The sequence below is a fragment of the Eubalaena glacialis genome, chromosome 4, assembly GCF_028564815.1.
Source record: "Eubalaena glacialis isolate mEubGla1 chromosome 4, mEubGla1.1.hap2.+ XY, whole genome shotgun sequence".
In the NCBI taxonomy this organism is placed as follows: domain Eukaryota; kingdom Metazoa; phylum Chordata; class Mammalia; order Artiodactyla; family Balaenidae; genus Eubalaena; species Eubalaena glacialis.
In genome coordinates, this window is record NC_083719.1 from 181904919 (window position 1) to 181924866 (window position 19948).

Here is a 19948-nt window from a genome sequence, read left to right on the forward strand (position 1 = left end):
TGGATTCTTAACCATTGAACCGCCAGGGAAGTCCCCGACACACACAGTTTTGTTTAATTCTCCCAACAAAGTTGCTACTGAGATCTGATAACAGTTGTTACTGAGAACTAATAACTAATAATGTTATTAGTTGCAGGCTCTAATAACATCTGCCCTTCCAGTTATCCAAACCCAAAACATTGGAGTGGCCTTGACTATTTCTCTCTTACTCCACTTTCAATACATTAGCAAAATCGTATTGGTTCCATTGGTATATTTCTCTATTTCTCTCTCACTCCACTTTCAATCCATTCCAAAATCCTATCGGTATATATTAAAAATATACCCAGAATCCCGCCCACTTCTGTCCGCCTCTACTGGTCCAAGCCACCATCATCACTCACCTGGATAACTGGGATGGCCTCCCCACTGGACTCCTTGCTTCTTCTTCTTTTTAAAAAAAATTTTTTGGCCGCGCAGCATGCGGGATCTTAGTTCCCCAACCAGGGATCGAACCCGTGCCCCATGCAGTGGAAGCGGAGTCTTAACTACTGGACCACCAGAGAAGTCCAGGACTCCTTTCTTCTGCTCCTGGGCCCCTATAATTTATTTTCAACCCAGCAGCCAGAGTAATATTGTCAGAACCCTCCCAAGACAATCCACCCAGATACAAACCCAAGTCCACTCTGCAGCTCACAAGACCTGCACAACCTTTCCCTGTCACCTCCCTGCCCTCACCTCCTCCCTATCGTCACTATTCCTAGAACATGTCAGACACGATTCAGCCCCAGGACCTTTGCACGGACTATTCTCTTCTTCTTAGAATGTCCATCCCCCCATTAACCTCGTGCCTCCCTTCCTTGTCTCTTTTGGGCTTTTGATGAAATGTCACTTCTCAGGAAGAACTTCCCAACCACTCTATTTAAAATTGTAGGGAATTCCCTGGTGGTCCAGTGGTTAGGACTCAGTGCTTTCACTGCTGTGGGCCCAGGTTCAATCCCTGGTCCAGGAACTAAGATCTTGCAAGCCATGTGGCGCAGCCAAAAAAATAAAATAAAGTAAAATAAAATAACATTGTAACACATGTGTATTTCACTTATTTCTTTTGTTATTGTCTGTCTATATCCCCCCACCCCAACCCTCCCACACACACTAGGACATCATCTCCACGAGGGCAGGATTCTCTGTGTATCTGGTTCACTGCTGTAGCCTCAACACCCAGTACAATGCCTGGCACACAGGAGGTGCTCAAAAAAAGTTGGTGAAGGAATGAAACCCCATTTGACAGATGGGACAACTGAAGCTCAGAAAGGAGATATCCCCTTCCCGAGGACGCACAGGTAGAAATGGGGAGCCAGATACCAGCTCTCTGGGTCCAGAGGTCATGCTCCTCACCCGACCTCTTCAGACCACACCAGGCTGCCTCATGGCGCCACGTCGCAGGTGGCATTTGGGGGGGTTCAGCACATGACAGGAACCATATGTACCACTCTCCAGCCCAGCAGCCTTTGCAAGGTCATGGGCTGACTCCAGACAGGACCAGTGGTTCACCAGGGACAACAGAACAGATGGCCCTCTCTGGCCTAGGGAGGAAGTTCCCTGCTGACCTCAGGAAGATCAGCTGAGACTTAAGACTGCTTCCCCTCAGTCATGTGACACCTCAAAGGGGGAAAGGGGGTATGACTCATCAGCCCCCTGGCTGGAGTAGGGCCAGCTAAAGCAGGGGGCTCCCTCCGACAGTAGGAATGACAGAGGTTAGACCACTAGAAGGACTTTCCTGGTAGCCTGAAGTGTGGGTGAAGGTGGCAAAGGACAGGACACCCTTTGAACAAATGTAGGAGGGGCATGGGAGACTATTTCCTCCCTGTTGGGAGAGGGGGGCAACACCCTCAGTTCCCCTCCTCTTTCCACCAGAACCTCAGAGTCGGGCTGGCATCTTGCCCATATGCAAATCAGCACCCAGACACTTCCCCTTTGCCTGCAGTTCCCCCAACATCACAGCCCCTGCCCCAGACAAAGAAAGAGCTGGAAAGTTTGGCCAGTTCACCACCCTCTTTCAGGGAACCAGTGGGCAGGGACAGAGGCCCCTTTGGGTGGTAGAGATGGGGGGCATGGAGCAGGAGAGGGAACCCAGAGCTGAGCCCACGAGTGCAGGAGCCAGCTTCCCCACACCCACCCCAGCCCCAGGGAGCCTACCGGAAACAGGAAATGCCTGTTACCAAGGTTTGCTCGGGGGAGTCGAGAAAGGGGGGCCCTCTGTGTTCAGCCCTTGCAGCCCCTTAATCTCGAGGTTGCAAGACTTCATTCTGCAGACCAGAGAGGGTGGGTGTGCTGTGCACCCTTTTCGAAGCCTGCAAGCAGAGGTGCAGAGTATAAACGCCTCTTCCTGGCCTTCAAAACCCACCCTGCTCCCGCCGTCTCTCTCCTCTCCCCTCCCCTCCCACCCCAGCACACACTCAACATCTCACTGCCAGTGCAGGGGGTCAGACGGACAGTTTGACTCCGAGCCCAGCCACTGCAAGCTGAGGGACCTTGGATGGGTCACTGTACCTCCTGGTGCCTCTGTTTCCTCATCATCGCCATGGGAATAAAAATACTCACTGAATCTCCACTCTAGCCCCCGGCTCACCAGTCAGGGTCGTACATTCATTCAGCAAGCATGAATCGAGTGCCTACTGAATACCAAGCCCTGGGACCTGGCGGCAGCCAGACAGAACCCTGTCCCCACAGAGCTTACAGTCTAGTGGCAAGGCAGACACCGAGCAGAGAGGCACATGAATCACTGTTTGATCACCACTGTGGTAAGCACGCATGTGAAAAAGCACAGAGCCCTGTGGGATCTGGTTAAGGGGGAGATGAGTCTGGTAAAGCCAAAACTCAGAGACGAAGCAAAGAGAAGAAGCAGTCCAGGAAAGCCTTGCGCACAGCCAGTGGGGAAATGTCAAATGGTGTGACCACTTTGTAAAAGTGGTTTGGCAGTTTCTTAACAAGCTAGGCGTGCACCTCCTATATGACCTATTCCATCCCCAGGCGTTTACCCGAGAGAAATGAAAGCAAGTGTTTATACAAACGTTCAGAGAAGTTTTATTTGCCAAAAAGTGGAGGCAACCCAAACGCCCATGGACGGGAGAACAGATAAGCAAACTTAGTAAGTCCATGCAATGGAATACTACTCAGCCATAATAAGGAATAAAGAACTAAGACACGCAACAGTTCAGTGAATTGCAAAAGAATTATGCTGAGTGAAAGAATCAGCCTCAAAGAGTACATATCGTATGCTCCCCTTTATATAAAACTCTAGAAGATGTGTAATAGGGAAGAACAAAGCCGACTTCATATTAGATCTGTTTCTTTTACTCTAGCCCTTGTATGATTGCCTTTGCTACAAGTTAAGAATGTAGTCTGTAGCCTGAAATATACAGGATAGCCCATTCTCAAGGCTCTGACCTTTAAAAGTATTACACTTTTCCATTCATATGGAGATAAAAGTTGTTCAGAGAATAATGTTAATCTTGTTGGAGGTTTATAGGAACATCGTGACCTAACCTATGTGGACAGCTGCAAAAATAAAGGATTCTGGCACCAAGATGTTTGCAGCAACCAACCACACCCCCTCCCCTTTTAGTATAAAAGAAGCCTAAATTCTAGCTCAGGGAAGATGGTTCTTTGGGACACAAGTCCATCCTCTCAGTCTGCTGACTTTCCGAATAAAGCCGCTATTCCTTGCCCAAACAACCCATCTCTTGATTTATTGGCCTGTCATGCGGCAATCGAGTTTGGACTCGGTTAACAGATACCAACTAATCTATAGTGACCAAAAGCAGATCTGGGATTGCTTGGGAATGGCAGGTGGGGGTTAGGTAGGAGGGATTACAAAAGGGCAGGAGGAAACTTTTGAGATGACAGATATGTTGACTCTCTTGATTGTGGGGCTGGTTTCACAGGTCCAGTATGTCAACATTTATCAACTTGTATATTTTAAATATGTCACTGATTGTATGTTAATATGGCTGTTTTTTAAAAGCCAGCAGGAGACCAGATTCCTGCTGTGTGTTTCCTTGAAACTAGGAGCTTTAGGGGAGCTTTTCAGGGATGAGAGGATGGGAAGAAGGAATACTGTAAGCCACCATTGGTCAATAACGCAAAACACACACCCCTGTCCCATTTTTTGTCCCTACCCTTGATAAAACAAAATAAGTGAGACACAAATATATGCTTTTTCTGTCCAAATAAATCTTACTTTAGAGTGTGAGGTGGGGAAAAAGTGTTCCAGGCGAAGAGAACAGCATGCAAGGGGTATCTGCTCATTTAGCCACCCCTTCATTGATTTGGCAAATATTTATTGAGCATCTATTATACTCCAGGTGCTGGTTTAAGTGCTGGGAATACAGCTGTGAACAAAAGAGATTCACATCCCTGCCCGTGTGAGGCTGACATTCTGGCAGGAGACAAACAACAAGTGTGTTACATGAATATATATATATATAGCTTGTTAGAAGGTGGTAAATATTAAGCGAGAAAAAAAAGATAAGGGGATGGGGCGTGCCAGGAAGGGGTGCGATTCTAAATGAGGGGGCCAGGGAAGGCTCATGGAGAGAGTGACATTTGAGTAAAGACTTGAAGGAGGGAATGATCTGGGTAGGTGTCTGGAGGAAAAGCATTCCAGGCAGAGGGAACAGCCAATGCAAAGGCCCTGAGACTGGACCCTGCCTGGTGTTTTGGAGGAAGAGGTTAGAGACCAGGGTGGCTGGAGCAGAGTGAGAAAGGGGGAGTGGGAGGGAGTGAACCAAAAGTGGTATCAGATGCTGATTTACCAAAACCAGGGCCATGTGATCAAAATGGGGCAAGGGTTGTCATGGGAGCATCCCACCATCCTGCCATATCTCCCGGAGTCCCAGAGAGGGAAGCACAAATGATTGATGCCTTTTGAAGCTTTTTCTTCAACTCCCCCACTCAGTCACAGATCAGACTGAAGGCAACAGCCCCACATTTCTTGGGGTGCTCAGATGCTGCACCCATCTTGGGGTCATTCTGGGTCCCCCAGGCAAACAAGCACAAGACAGCCACCCCAAGGTGAAGTTCTGGAAACCCTGTCCTTTGAGGAGTCATGAAGTCACTGTGGTGTTCTTCCTGGACCAGAGGGAACTTGGGGGAAGCTGAGGATGGACTCATGGGAGGCAGCTCTCTGATGGGCTGTCCGGAGGAAAGGCAATTAGCTGTGTGCTTGGGGCCTGTGACAGGAGAGTCCTAAGAAAGGAGATCTGGGTTTGATCTAAGAGTCAGCTAAACTCCAGAACAAGCAGAGCCATTAAAGCTTAGGAGGACTCTGCCACAGGAAATAAAACCATTGCTTATCATTGATTCTCAGGCAAATAGTAGGAACAGCAGCTTTCTTTAACTGAGATAATACACTGAGCTCAAAGAGGCAGTCACTTGCTCAAGGCCTGCTTGCTCTCAGATCCTACCTGCCCTTCCTTTGCTTTGCTCTGTATCAAAGGGAACTACATTTCCCAGGTTCCTTTGCACCCTGGCTTCCAGGCAGTTTCAGCCAATGGGAGGCCCAGGTAGGAGGCCACAAGGTGGGATGAAGAGAGAAGCCAGGGTATCTCTCCCTCTCTTATTCTGCCTCTCCAGCAGCAAATACACACCTCCATGGTCTCAGCTCCCTGAAGACAGCTCTTGCCCAAAGTTCTAGCTCTTGTTAAATGGTTCTGGCCCCTGGCCCCTGGTCACACTACCTCCTTCTATTTTTTCTCCAGCCTAGTGGCTACTCTCTGGGTTACCTTAGTATCACCCATCTCTTCTCAGCAACTCCATCACCCATTAGCCAATTCCCTGAATTAAATTCTCTCTGTTTGAAAGACCTGAGATGATTTCAGCTTTCCTGGCTGAATCCTGACCAGGAGAACCAGAAATCTGAATCTAAGACTATCTCCGTAACTACTTGAAAGGCTCATATGCTCCCCCCAAAAGAGGCAATATTCTTATAGTGCTTGTGGTCACAGGTTTGGGGGCCTGGTCACTTGCATTCAAATCCAAGCATAGCTACTTATTCACCTGAGCAACTTACTTAAACTTTCCATGTTTCTGTTTCCTCATCTGTGAAATTATAATAATAACAGGTAACCGATTGTGCTTTCCAAAGATGGCCACAAAAATATCACCCATCCAGTGTGCTCTTCTGCAGTGTGACTTGTCACATCCCCCTCAAGAGGTGGAGTTTGATTCACCTCCCGTTGAATCTAGGCTGGTCTTAGCGACTTGCTTGTCACTGAGAATGCAGCCAAGTGCACCGTATGATTCCTAAGTAGGTTAGAAGAAACCCTCCAGCTTCCACCTTGGTTCCTTGAGAAACACTTGCTCTCTCTCCACGCTCCTTCTCAAAACCCCAATCACCATGTTGTGAGGAAGCCCAAGCCACATGGAGAGACCAGGTTTCCAGGCACCAGCCCCAGCTGAGCAGAGCTTCAAGTCATCCCAGCCCAGGCACTCAACAGGGGAGTGAAGAATCCTCCAGATGATTCCAGCCCCCAGACATTCAAGGTTTCTGATCACAGAGCTGACAAACCATCATCACCATGCCCCAGCTGAATTCCGGACTCACTGAATCTGTGAGAAGGATAACATAGTTATTGACATACATCACTTAGTTTGGGTTGGTTTGTTTCACAGTAACAGATAACTGAAACACAGAGGTACCTTCTCCATGAGTTTGCTGTGAAAATCAAATGAGTGCATAAGTTGTAAGTACGTAGAACAACACTTGCACGTAGTGAGTTCTCAGTAAATGGGAACTGTTTCTGTTGTTATTCATTATACTTTCTGAACCTATTCCCATCCACTTCATTAAAACTGTTCTTTTCATCTTAAAGAAAAGAGTGGATATATGTATATGTATAACAGATTCACTTTGCTGTACACCCAAAACTAACAGAACATTGTAAATCAACTATACCCCAATAAAAATTTAAATAAATAAATAAATAAATAAATAATTTTAAAAAAAAACTATTCTTTTCAAAGTACCAAGACCTGGATGTGGATACGCTTTGCTCTTTGGGTCCCTTGACACTATGCCCTTCTGGCCACTTGACACTACAGTCCTATAAGGTGGGGACTATCCTTACCTCCTTTTCAAAGAGGGGGAAACCAAGTCACGGAGAGGTTCAGCAACTCACCCAAGATCCCAAAGTCAGGATCGGCACCCGGAGCCCCAGGCAACCGGAGTCCACGGCCCTCAAACAGGGTTTCTCAGTCTCAGCACCATTGATAATTGGGCGGCTGTCCTGGGCATAAGAGGGCATGTAGCAGCACCCCTGGTCTCTACCCACTCGATGCCAGGACCACACCACTCCATCCAGTAGTGACAACCAAAACCATCTCCAGGTACTACCAAATGTCCCCTTGGAGGACAGAGCCGCTTGCCCCACCCCCAGTTAAGAACCACTGTGCTGTGGCCCGGGTTCAATCCCTGGTCAGGGAACTGAGTTCCCACAAGCCGTGCCACATGTTCAGAAAGAAAAAAAAAAAAAAAAAAAAAGAGCCACTGCAGTAACCACCACGCTGGGCTGCTTTCTATCTCCAGGGTCACATGGCCCAATCAGAACTCCCCAAAATCTGTTCCTCCCCCAGGCTTCCCATCTCAGCAAATGATACCCCCACTCAGGCGGGTCCCTAAGCTACAAACTTCAACATCATCTGACCTCCTTTCATTCACTCCCAGCCCCACTCCATCCAATCTGTTAGCAGGTCTGATCAGCTCAACCCCCAAAATGGGAGCCAGATCCATTGTCCCCAGCTCCTCGTCCAAGCCCCCATCACTTTTCTCTGGGACACCTTCATCAACTTCCTCCTCCCAGGTCCCCTTACTGTCACCTCTATTGCCCTTAGAGTCCAGTCCCCACGGAGCAGCTTAAAACACTCCAAGACTTCCCATCATATTTAAATTCCACACACATCCCCACAGCCACCTCCAGTGAAGTGCCTTCCTCCCAAGCATCACTTCCCTCTGCTCTCCCTTCTCTTGCTCACCTTCTGCCAGCAGATCCTTCATTCTCATCCTCCTGCCACAGGGCCTTTGCACAGCCTTTGCCCTCCCTGCCCCCATGCTTCCCAGAGCTGGCTCCTCATCCTTCAGCTCTCAGCTTTCCTTGACCATCCTCCAGAAGCCTGCCCCCTTTGTTTTTCTCCATCCTGACCCCTGGATTATTCTGTCTGCAGCATTTACTACCGTGTTTTATTGATTTGCCTGTTTACTGTCTGTAGCGGGTTAAATGGCAGCCCCCAAATAGATACATCCACATCTGATCCCTGGCACCTTGGTGAGTGTGATGTTATTTGAAGAAAAAAAAAAAGGACTTTGCAAGACATCATTAAGGACGTCAAGGTGTGGAGATCTTTCTGGATTATGAGACACACAGACGGACAGACACAGAGGAAACAGCCACGTGAAGATGGAGGCAGAAGCTGGAATAACGCAGCCACAAGCCAAGGAACGCCTGGAGCCAGCAGAAGCTGGAAGAGGCAAAGATCGGATTCTCTCCTATAGCCTGGAGATGGAGCAAGATGCTGCCGACACCTTGTTTTCAAACCTCTGCCCTCCAGAACAGTGAGACAATATAGCTGTTGTTTCACGCCACCCAGTTTTTGAGACTTTGTTACAGCGGCCACAGGAAACAGAACACAGGCAGCCTTCTCTCCTACAAGGCCATGAACTCAGGAGAGCAAAGAGGAAATCTGTGGTGTTCTTTCCCATCACCCCAGCCATCTGCACAGCGCCTGTTGCCGATGATAAAATAAATGAATGTCTAACTTGAAGAAGCTCTCAATCTCACCTTCACCCCAGCCAGTAATTGTTCACTTCTCTTTGGATTCCGCCCCATGCCCCCAACCCCACCCACCCACCTCCCCACCCCCCCTACGCATCCCCCACCTCCCCGGACACAGGAAACTCACTCTCTCCAAAACAGTGGTTCTCTCGGGGGCAATTCTGCCCCCCAGGGGACATTTGGCAATGCCTGGGGACATTTTGTGGTCACTACTGGGGTGGGGGGAGAGTGGGTGAAGGTCAGGGATGCTGCCCAACTTCCTACAATGCACAGGGCAGCCCCCAAGACAGAGGATGAAGCCCCAATTTCAGCACTGCTGATGCAGAGAAACTCTGGACTCGATTTATTGGTAGTACTTGATGCCAATATAAACATCGATTGATCAATTGCCTCCTGACATCTCTTCCCCGCTCTTCTGGTAACAGCCCCTCAGTTTCCCAGGTGAAACAGCCCCTCCCCGAGCCTAGCTCCTTTGGGTAGAGTCGACCCTGCCCCCAACTCCAGAAATGGGCACGTGACCTGGCCTGACCAATCAGACCATACATTCTCCCAGGCACAGCAATTGGTTCAGAATTGGACATGTTACACCCCCCCAAACATTCATGTCCAATGAAAGAGAGATCTGGGGTTTAGAGGCCATTAAATCGACCCTCCCATTTTCCATTGGACACAGAATTGTGGGAATAAAAATTTGGTATATCTGGGCACTCTTGTTTGCCTCCATGAGGGGAAAGGATGACTGAAAATGGAGGGAAACACCCCAAAGAAAGCAGAGTTAAGAGATGGAGTGCAAAGGGGAGAGAGGAGAGGGTTCCTGAGATATCTCCTGAGCCCCTGGATCTAGCCGGACCTGAAGGCATTTCCTCCCAAGCTTTTCAGTTATATGAGGTAATAAATATTATTTTTGACTAAGCCAGTTTCGGTTGGGTTTTCTGTCACAAGATCTAAGACTCTTGCTTGAAACTTCTGCAGACTAAGTTCAGAATTTCCTCAAACGTTAAACTTCTCCAACTGAACATCCCTTATTTCTTCCACTATTCCCCAAGGGACCTGACTCTCATGTTCCTCTTAAAGCCCAGGTCTCAGAACACCATCCCTGAGATCAAAGGGGACAGTCCATCTCTACAATGTAGTGAGATCTTTAGAAGCCCAGCTATGCCCATCCAACACACCCTCTGGTCCTGCCCACTTCCTGACACCATTAATGTTAGCAAGGGAGACAAACAGAACTTTGTCTTTCGGTCCCTCAAATATTCCCCAACCTCCCACACGCACATTGGCATGTCACCTCCTCCAGGAAGCCTACCCTGATTGTTTCTGGGGGTTCTCTTCTTTCTGCTCTCACAATACCCTGGGCTTCACTCACCCATCACTGAGTGTGTTAATCTGTGTTGTAACTGCCTATTTCCTCGTCTGTTTCCATGAGTTTCATGATGGTCTGCGTCTCATTCATTGTGGGATTCTCCATCAGAATGTCTCAGAAATGTCTCTGAGGTGGGTGGTAGTATCATCATTACTATTGTTGTTATTATTGCTGTTATCACCGTCTTCATTTGCCTCATTTTACAGATAAGAAAACAAAAGGTGAGAAGCCACATAACTTGGAACTAGTAAAGGCAGGATAATCTCAGGCAATCCATCCTCAATCATCGCTAACCAACTACCACTAACCAGTAGTAAGTAAGCACTCAACAAATACCTCCTAAATCAGGGAGGGATCAGCAAACTCTGTAAAGAGGCAGACAGTAATTTGTTTATTTTTTTGGCTTTGCAGAGAGAAAGCAGCCACAAACAATGTGTCAACAAGTAGGCAAGACCTTGTATCAGTTAAACTTTGTTTACAAAAAGAGGCAGTCAGCCCATGGGTTATAGTGTGCTGACCCCTGTATTAAATGACTGAAAAAATGAAGTGAATATTTGATCAACATTTATTGAGCACCTACTATATGCCAAGTGCTGTTCTAGGAACTGGGGACACAGTGTGAACCAAACAGACAAAAAGCTTTGCCCTGACACTCCAGTGGGGGAAGCAGATAATAAGCAAATAAGTTAAAAACTATGGTAAGTCAGAGAGGGCTAAGTACTGTGGAGGAGGGCTTCCCTCGTGGCACGGTGGTTAAGAATCCGCCTGCCGATGCAGGGGACACGGGTTCGAGCCCTGGTCCGGGAGGATCCCACATGCCGCAGAGCAACTAAGCCCGTGTGCCACAACTACTGAGCCTGTGCTCTAGAGCCCGCGAGCCACAACTACTGAAGCCCACGCGCCTAGAGTCCATGCTCTGCAACAAGAGAAGCCACCGCATCGAGAAGCCCATGCAACCGCAACAAAGAGTAGCTCCCGCTCGCCGCAACTAGGGAAAGCCCACGCACAGCAACGAAGACCCAATGCAGCCAAAAATAAATAAATAAATAAATAAATAAATAAATAAATACTGTGGAGGAAAATAAAAGAAGGAAGAGAATTGGGGGGGGGGTAGGCAGGGGCAGGGGGTGTGATTTTTACATGTGGAAACCAGGGGAAATCTCTCTGATGAGAAACCTTCAGGAGATAAGAGAACAACCAGGGTGTATATCTGGGGGAAGAGGGATTTGTAGAGAAAGAACAGCACGTGCAAAGGCCCTGGAGCTGAATTGCACCTGGTGGGCTCTAGGAACAGTGAGGGCGGGCCCACATGGCTGGAGTCAAGTGAGGGAGGGGAAGAGAGGGAGGAGATGAGGGCTGAGAGGTGGGCAGAGGCCAAATGCATAGGTTCTTCTGGGTCATGATGAGGACTTTCACTTTTACTCCAAGGGGAGCCATGCGTGGGAGGGCTGGGAGCAAGAGGAGGGACAGGGGTTTCCAGCATCCGCTGTGAGAGTCCTGAAGGGTGACATTTCCCAGTATTGGGCCCAGAGAGGAAGTCAGTGAACAGAACAGAATGGAATGGGAAAGAAGGCACAGCGCAAATGCTGACACACAACCCCCCAGGCTTCTGTCCAGGTCAGTCCTAGTGGACATGTTTAGATGCGATCTTCCACCCAACCCAACCCAACCCACTTGGCTGAGATTTGCTTGCACCAAGCCCCACCCCAAGTCCCCAGCTGCATCCTTCCCCCATGGCTCTGGTCCAGGTCCTCCTCATTCCTCATCCCTCCAGATGAAACAGAGGTTTCCTCTAAGCTAGCCCCCTCCAGACCTGCAACTCTGAAGCCAGCTAGGCATCACCCTGAGGTCCTCTGGCACTGCCTTCTCTATATCCACCCAACCCATTTCCTTGCCCTCCCTGGCACCCAGCTAAGCTACATTCCCATTCCTGTCTTGCAGTTGGATGGGACCATGTGACCAAATTATGGCCAGTGGAACAAGAATGGAGGTGATGGTGCCACTTCTGGGCCTGTCCCCATGAAAACCTCTCAGGGTTTCCCTCCTCATAACTCCCTCCTTGTCCTCTGGCTGAATAGAGAACTCCAAGGGCTTCAGGGAGGATGGGGCCATGAGATGGAAAGAGCCCAAGTCCTGTAGGGACTTTGTAAAGAAGGGCTATCCCCTTAATCCCCCAGTTGACCCAAACTGGATTGTGATATAAGCTAGAAGTAAACTCTTTAAATTCACTGAAGCAATGCAGTTCATTACAGCAACTAACATTTTGCACCCGGACCTATACCACATCCTACAGGCAAGCTCAGACCCACTGAAATCAAATTAGCAAAAAAGAATGACTCCCATTAATTTAGCACTTGCTATACATTAATCATACGTCAATCACCATGATAGGGATTTAACTTACCTTATCATGTTGAACCCTCACATAACCCTGAGATAAAGGTGCTGTCTACACCCCCATTCTGTAGATAAGACAACCTGGGCAGAGATAGGTTAATTAATTTTTTTTCTCCAAGATCACAAGGCTAGTAAGTACCTGACTTGAAATTCAAAGAAGCCCAATATATAAAGAGTTCCTAAAAATCAATAAGAAAAAAATTCCAGCAGTCCTAGAAGGAAAAAAATAATGGGCAAATGATATGAACAAATATTATTTTGCAGAGAGAAAATATAAATAGTTCTTAAACATAAGAAAAGAGGCTCTATCTCACTCAGAATAAGAGAAATGTACATTGAGTCATAATGAGCTTCATTTATCACCCAAGTTGGCAAAACTCCAAAAGCTTAACAACTGTTGGCAAGGCAGTGGAGGAACCAGCATTCTCATTGCTAGAGGTAATGTAATTGGAACAATGCATATGGGAACAATCCCATACAGAGAACAATTTGGCAGGATCTACTGAAAACACAGACTCACCCGCTTTGAGCCAGAAAACCCTTCTGAGAATTTATCCCATGGATATACTTGCTCATGTATCTGGCTGCAATAATAACATTTATATGTAGCTAGATACTTTTCTAGGTTCTTGATAGTAACTCATTTATCCTTCAGAGCAATGCTTTCAGATGAGGATTTATTATCTCCATTTTACAGATGAGGAAACGGAAGCACAGAGAGGTTAAGTAACATGCCCAAAGTCACACAGTAGAAGAGCCAAAAAACAGTTCATGGACAAGGTTATTGATCACAGTTAGTTTGTCAGAACAAAAGCCTGGTGCAATCCAAGTGCCCATCAATAGGGGTGATGGTAAATTAAGTGATCCCCCAGCCGTGCAATGAAATACAGTTTAGAGAAACTGTCCCTGGCCACATGCCTGAGGGGTGGCAAAAAAAAAAAACAGAGTAGGGATCCTGGTACCAGGCTGCCTGGGTTTGAATTTCTGACTGTCACTTTCAAGCTGGGTGCCCTGAGGCAAGTGACTTAACTTCTCTGTTCCTCAGTTTTCCCATACGCAATATGAGGATAATGATAATATCTACCTCGTAAATTCTTATGGAGATTAAACAAGTCAGTGTATAGAAAGTGTTTCTACCAGGGATCAGCAAACTTTTTCTACAAACATCTGGATAGTAAATACCTTCACCTCAACAGGCCAGGCACTCTCTTCGTCAGTTACTCAACTGTAGAGTTGTAACTGGAAATCAGCCATAGATAATACATAAACAAATGGACGTGGCTGTATGCCAATAAAACTTTATTTATAAAACATGCTTGTGGTCCAGATTCGGCCCTCCCATTGTAGTTTGCCAGCTCCCAGTTTAGATGAATGCCTGGCACACAGTTCGCCCAATATAAGTGGTTTGTTAAGTGAATGGACAATCTAGAATATCGTGCAGTCATTTTTTAAGAAGAATGAGAACAACCTCTGTATATTGATTTGGAAAGATTCCCAAGACGATGATTAAAGTGAGAAAAGCAGGGTATAAAGCAGGGTGGTATGCGCCATCTTTTGTAGTAAGAGAGGAGGGTAGTTAATAAAAACCTGCATTCCTATTTGCATAAGGAAATTCTGGAAGGCTATATAGTCAACTTAAAGAAAAAAGGAGTCACTTATGGAGGAAGGTAGCACTTGGGTATCTGAAGAAGATGGCTAGAGGTTACATTTTTTCCCTGTGCACCTTTTTATGTGTTTTGATCTTTGAATGATACACATGTATTATTTAACCAAAGAGTCAAATATTTTAAAGATTCTACCAGGCTGTCTGTCCCCCAGCACAGGGTTTCGCAGCCTTAGCACCGTTGACATTGGGGCCGGATAATTCTCTGTCGTGTGTGACATTGTCGGACGTTGAGCAGAATCCCCGGGCTCTATCCACTGGATGCCAGTATCAGCTCCCAGACGTGACAACCCCAACTGTCCCGGGACATAGCCAAGGATCCCCTGGGGGCGAAACCACCCCAGTTGAGAACCACTGCCCTGACCCAAACTCCTCCAGGCTGTGCTATGCTGCCAACCTTCCCTATATCCCTCATTTTCCCTAAAAAGACTTTTTATAGAGGGTTTATCAGGTGTCAACACAGTGCTGAGCAGTACTGAAATATTACAACAGTCTTCCCCCAAAAGGTGCCGTTTTTAGCCACAGTTCACAGATGGGGAAACTGAGGCTCAGGGAGGCGAAGCCAGCAAGTGATGCTGCCAGGATTGGCTCCCAGGTCTGGCTCCTCCAAGCCACCACCATCAACCCCCACCCCAGCCCACCCTTCCTATTCTAACTCTCCTACCCTCTCCCTTCCCTGCCTCTGCCAACGGCACCAGCATTTACAGGATGGGGACCGAAGCACAGAGAGGTTAAGTAACATGCCCAAGGTCACACAGTGGAGGAACTGAAAAAAGATTCATCAGCCTGGCTCCAGTGACCGCCCCCATCCTGAGTCTAATCAGCTCCCCCATCCTGGTGGATCTTTTCCACAATGACTGTCACATTTGTCTCTTCCTCTCCACTTCCTCAGCTTTAAAGTTTCATCTCTGCCACCCGGAATTTGGACTCCCAGAGAGAGTAAGAGTGTCTGGTCATCACTGTGGCCGCCTATGATGGTGTCATCGTCTTTCTGGGTCTCAGATCTCAGCTTGGAGACTCACTTCAATCTGACCTCACCCATGAATCATGCCCACCAGCCAGCCCACTCACTGCCCTGCAGTACAACTACATGGGAAGCGCCCTGCTCCCACCTAAGAGCCTTTGCACTGGCAGTGCCTCCTGCCAGGAGTGCTGTTTCCTCAGACTCACATGACTCGTTCCCTCACTTTGCCCAGGTCTCTGCTCAAATGTTGCCTCCTCAGTGAGGCCTCCCAGACCTCCTACGCAAAAGTGCAACTCCACATTCCCAAGCGGCCTTCTGCAGGCCATGTACCACCTCTGACAATGTATATGTTTCCTTATTTGCCCACTGTCAGTGCCTCCCACTAGAATGTGGGCTCTTCGACAACAGGGGTTTGTGTGTGTCTTTTTCCCACTGTCTCAGCACCAAGAAGAGGACCAGCGTACATCATAATTGTTGATGAATGAACGAATGAATGAATGAATGAATGAATATGCTCTTCCCACTCTCTACCCAGGGAACAGTGGAGCAAAAGCTGAGGAATTCTGAGGAGGAAATGAGAGAAACTAGGAAGCATCCTAATTCCAGGCTCCACACCTTTATGCCATTGTGTGTCCCCCACCCCATCCCACCCCCATCAGGAGCCCTCCCTTTTCTCTCTCTGCCCTTCCATATCCCACTGGCAGTTCATGGCCCGGGCTTAAATCTGTTGATGGACAGGGACTTGAAAACTTAGAGAGGCTGTTCTTGTGATACCTCCCTCCGACTTAATGTGACCACCTTTTAGCTTCCTGCTCATGGCCCCACTGTGAACGGGGCACAGGGCTGAGCTTCAAAGGGAGACAAAATGCACAGGGCAGGATGGCACAGAGCTCCCAGATGGGGAGGATCAAGGAACACCCCTGCCCAGTGCAGGGCCTGACACAGCTAGGCACCGGAACCCAGAGCAATTAGAAAACTCCTACTCACCCTTCAAAACCCAGCACAAATGTCCCCTCTTGCATAAAGCCCAACTCTCCCAGGCAATGTCTTGCCTTTGCTCCAGGGCCCCCAGCCCAGAGGTTTCTTCCTCTGCCCTGGTCCTGACAACACAGGGTTGGGGGATGTCTGTCTCCCACAGTCTGGGAGCACCTTGAGGGCCAGACCCAGGCCTGGGTCCTCGGTGTTGCCCAGCACAGAAAATCAGGACACATTAGTCCCTGCAGCTGCCCTCCTAGAGAATAATGCCACAACCCCTTGCCTTTTATCAGAAAACCAGCTGTAGGGAAGATGCAGGGAAGGATAGAAGTTCATCCTTAAGTCTAACCACGTTCCCATTAGCTGCTGTTGAAGCCTCACTGGATCTCGACTGCTCGCAAGTCTGGGGCCTGACTGGTCCGACGGCTACTTTCTTCTGTGTGGAAGCCAGGAGGCAAGCAAATGGAGGAAAATTTGGGATGGCCTGTGGCCAGAGCAGCTGGTGGCTGGGGGTGGCAGGGGAATCTCTGGGGTTCCCCCGCCACCATTCTTTCAGGAAGCCTGCCTGAGCTAGGGGAGGGTGGGCCTCTTCCACGTGCAGCCCTATCCCCAGGAAACACCCCCAGGGACCCCCATAGGCCCACTCCCTGATCACTGACTGCCCCTCCCCCCATCCGCACATGGCATCTCAGGCCAGAGAGGAGGCAATGCCCCAGCCTGCCCACCATCCGTCCCCAGAGAGGTCCCCCACTAGCCCACAGCGCGTCCAGACGAGCCTTTCCTCCCAGGGTAGGGCCTGAGGACTGGATGGCAAGTGTCAGACCCGCAGGGCAGGCAGGGCACCCCCAGCCGCCAGGCATCAGCAGACATCACTTTCCACCCAGAACTCAGGAGGCCAGAGGGAACCAGAGAAGGTACGACAGAAAGAGAATCCAGTCCAGTTACCTCCCCCACCCCACCGCATTCAAATGGGGATTTGAATAGATTTCCTGAGCTGGGGGCGGTCACAGTCAAATCCTCCTCCCCCTGGACCCCGGGGCCCTTGCAGAAATCCCTACAGAGAAAAAGCAGCTATTTCTAGGTTCCCAAAACCCCAGGACCCACTCTCGAGGTTCTGGACCAGGTCTTGCCTCAACGTGCCCCCTGGGATGGATGGAGTTAGGAAGACCAGAGCCCCAGGCCCATAGCACCCCACCCGCCCCATGCTGCCCCAGGCCCAGGCAGGAAGCCAAGGGGAAGATGTGAGGGGAAGGAAGGGGCCCAGGGCCTGGGAGGAGGAGACACATGTGGGGGAAGGAATCGGAGGAGGCCCCTCCCCCATAGCTAGAATCTTGGAGGGTGGGGGGTCAAAGGAGTTGAAAACCTCAGGCACCCTATTGGCCACCCAGGGGGCCCCTAGCCCCCCTCAAGACCCCCACACAGTCCCTTTTTGGGGCTTGATCCCCACTGGAGCCAGCCTGGGGCTTTGGGAGCTTTAACCCCAAGTTTGCCAGTTCTCAGCCTAGATGTGGGTTAACTGCGAGCCTATGAACCCATTCTCGTTAACCTTGGGTGGGCCACCCCTGTATCCCTGAGTGTTACAACCCCCATGTCCCCCATACCCTGTGCCAGACCCCGGGGCGGGGGGCCATCCTCCCCCCTACACGGCTGGCCCAGAGGCGCAGAGCATCAACCGCCTGGGTACCAGCCTGGGATGCCTCCCGCCACCCACCCTGGGGCAGGCCCATCAGTGGCCGTCTCACCTGGGACATCTGGGGACGCAGGTTGACCTCCCGCAGGTTGATGGCGTGGGGCAGCAGGTTGTTGAGTAACTGGCACAGAAGGACGCCATCCCGGAGGGCCTGCGCCAGCTCGCACACCTGGGCCCCATCCCAGGTCACGCGGTGGCTGGGCGGCAGCACCCGGCACTGGATCAGCCAGTGGGTGCACTGGCGCCACAGCTCCATGGCTGCTGGCTTCCCGGGCCGGCCCGTGCACCCTCGCGGCCTCCTTTGCCGCCCGCCCGCTTGCCTCCGCTAGCTAGCTACCACTTCCTCTTCTTTGCCTGTAACTGTCGCCCTGAGAGGGGGTGGAGGAGGAGGAGCCATGGTGGCGGGGGGGGGGGGGGGGGGAGCACCTGCAGCCCAGCCCCAGCCCAGCCCCTTTCAAGCAGGACCTGGCCTCTCTTTCCCCCACCAACTAGCACTGGGGCATCTGGGAGTGGGTTCAGGGTAATGAGGCGGAGGCCTGCTGCCTTCCTCTGTATCCAACCCAAGAGCGGTACCATCTCAGAAACATACTCAAAATCCGCCCTTTTCTCACCCCTCCCTCCTCCGCCTCCACCCTCATCCAGTCCCCAACCTTGGCAGCCTGGACCAGCACAGTCTCCTCCGCCCCATGGCGGGGCTCCTGTCCTCACCCCCTCACAATCTGTACTCCCCACATCGGAGGGCACCTATGAATACCTAAGTCAAGTCGGGATGCCCCACAGCCCCCCTCGCCTGGGATAAAAGACATCCCTGAAGCCCACAAGGGCCTGCATGACCACTCATCACCTCCCTGCCCTACTTCTCCCACTCTCCCCCACTTTGCTCTGTTCCAGCCAAACGGGCCTCCTCAGTGTTCTTCCAACACACCAGGTAGCCCCAGAAGCTTGCCCTAGAATCCTGCCACAAGGCCTTTGCACATGCTAGTCTTCTAGCCTCAGGCAATTTCACGGCCAGCTCCCTCACTTCCTGCAAATCTTAGCTCTAGATCATCTTCTCATGAAGTCTTCCCAAACCTCTCCATTTCAGATCACAGCCTTTTTTCCCACCCCATCACACCCTATCCCACTTCCCCACCTGTTATTTTATTATACTTATTTTTTTTTTTTATAAATTTATTTATTTATTTTTAATTTATTTTTGGCTGAGTTGGGTCTTCGTTGCTGCGCGCGGGCTTTCTCTAGTTGCGGCGAGCGGGGGCTACTCTTCGTTGCCGTGCGCGGGCTTCTCATCGCGGTGGCTTCTCTTGTTGCGTAGCACGGGCTCTAGGTGCGCAGGCCTCAGTAGTTGTGGCACGCGGGCTCAGTAGTTGTGGCTCACAGGCTCTAGAGCACAGGCTCAGTAGTTGTGGCGCACGGGCTTACTTGCTCCGCGGCATGTGGGATCTTCCCAGACCAGGGCTCGAACCCGTGTCCCCTGCATTGGCAGGCGGATTCTCAACCACTGTGCCACCAGGGAAGTCCCTACACTTATTTCTTTATTGTGTATTGAGAAATTTGTGCCTCGTGTTGGAACCACTCCCCCCAGCACCTGGCACATATACATGCTCCATAAATATTTGTTGAATGAATGAATGAATAATTGAAAGCTCTATGGCTCTACCTCTGACATTTATCCCAAATCCGTTCATTTATTCCCGTGGCCCTGGCCACCATCATCTCTTTTTTTGGACTTCGATAGTGTCGTTCATTGGTTTAGCAAATATTTACTGTCTTTGTAGTCCTTATCATTACCTGAAATCATGTGCTCTACGAGGTCTCTCTACCCACCTCCACCCCACTAAATTGTGAGTAGTCTCCCCCCTCCGTCTCACAAGCACCCACCCACCCCACCCGCCACCCGAGCCACCCCCCGGATTTTCTTTTTTAATTATTGTAACCACTAAGGGGCGCTAGATTCCTTTCACTGGACATACCCCCTACCCTCTGACTGTATCAAAACCAGGAGGGGAGTGGGTCAAGGAGGGGATACCCCTCAGCCTGTCCTGAGACTGGAGTCTCTTCCACATTGGCAGATGGGGAAGCCCAGCCTGGA

The 19948-nt window shown here is 49.8% G+C and overlaps 1 protein-coding gene across 1 annotated transcript in view; it reads right to left on the reverse strand.

Annotated features, from left to right (window-relative positions):
- The window catches only part of VAV1 (vav guanine nucleotide exchange factor 1), a 55368-nt gene extending 37204 nt beyond the window's left edge, over positions 1–18164 (reverse strand). The window contains exon 1 of the mRNA XM_061188836.1: positions 17912–18164. Coding sequence (XP_061044819.1) covers positions 17912–18115 — 204 coding nt within the window. The 5' untranslated portion in view covers positions 18116–18164. The remainder of the gene's footprint in view (positions 1–17911) is intronic.
- Between the last annotated feature and the right edge of the window lie 1784 nt (positions 18165–19948).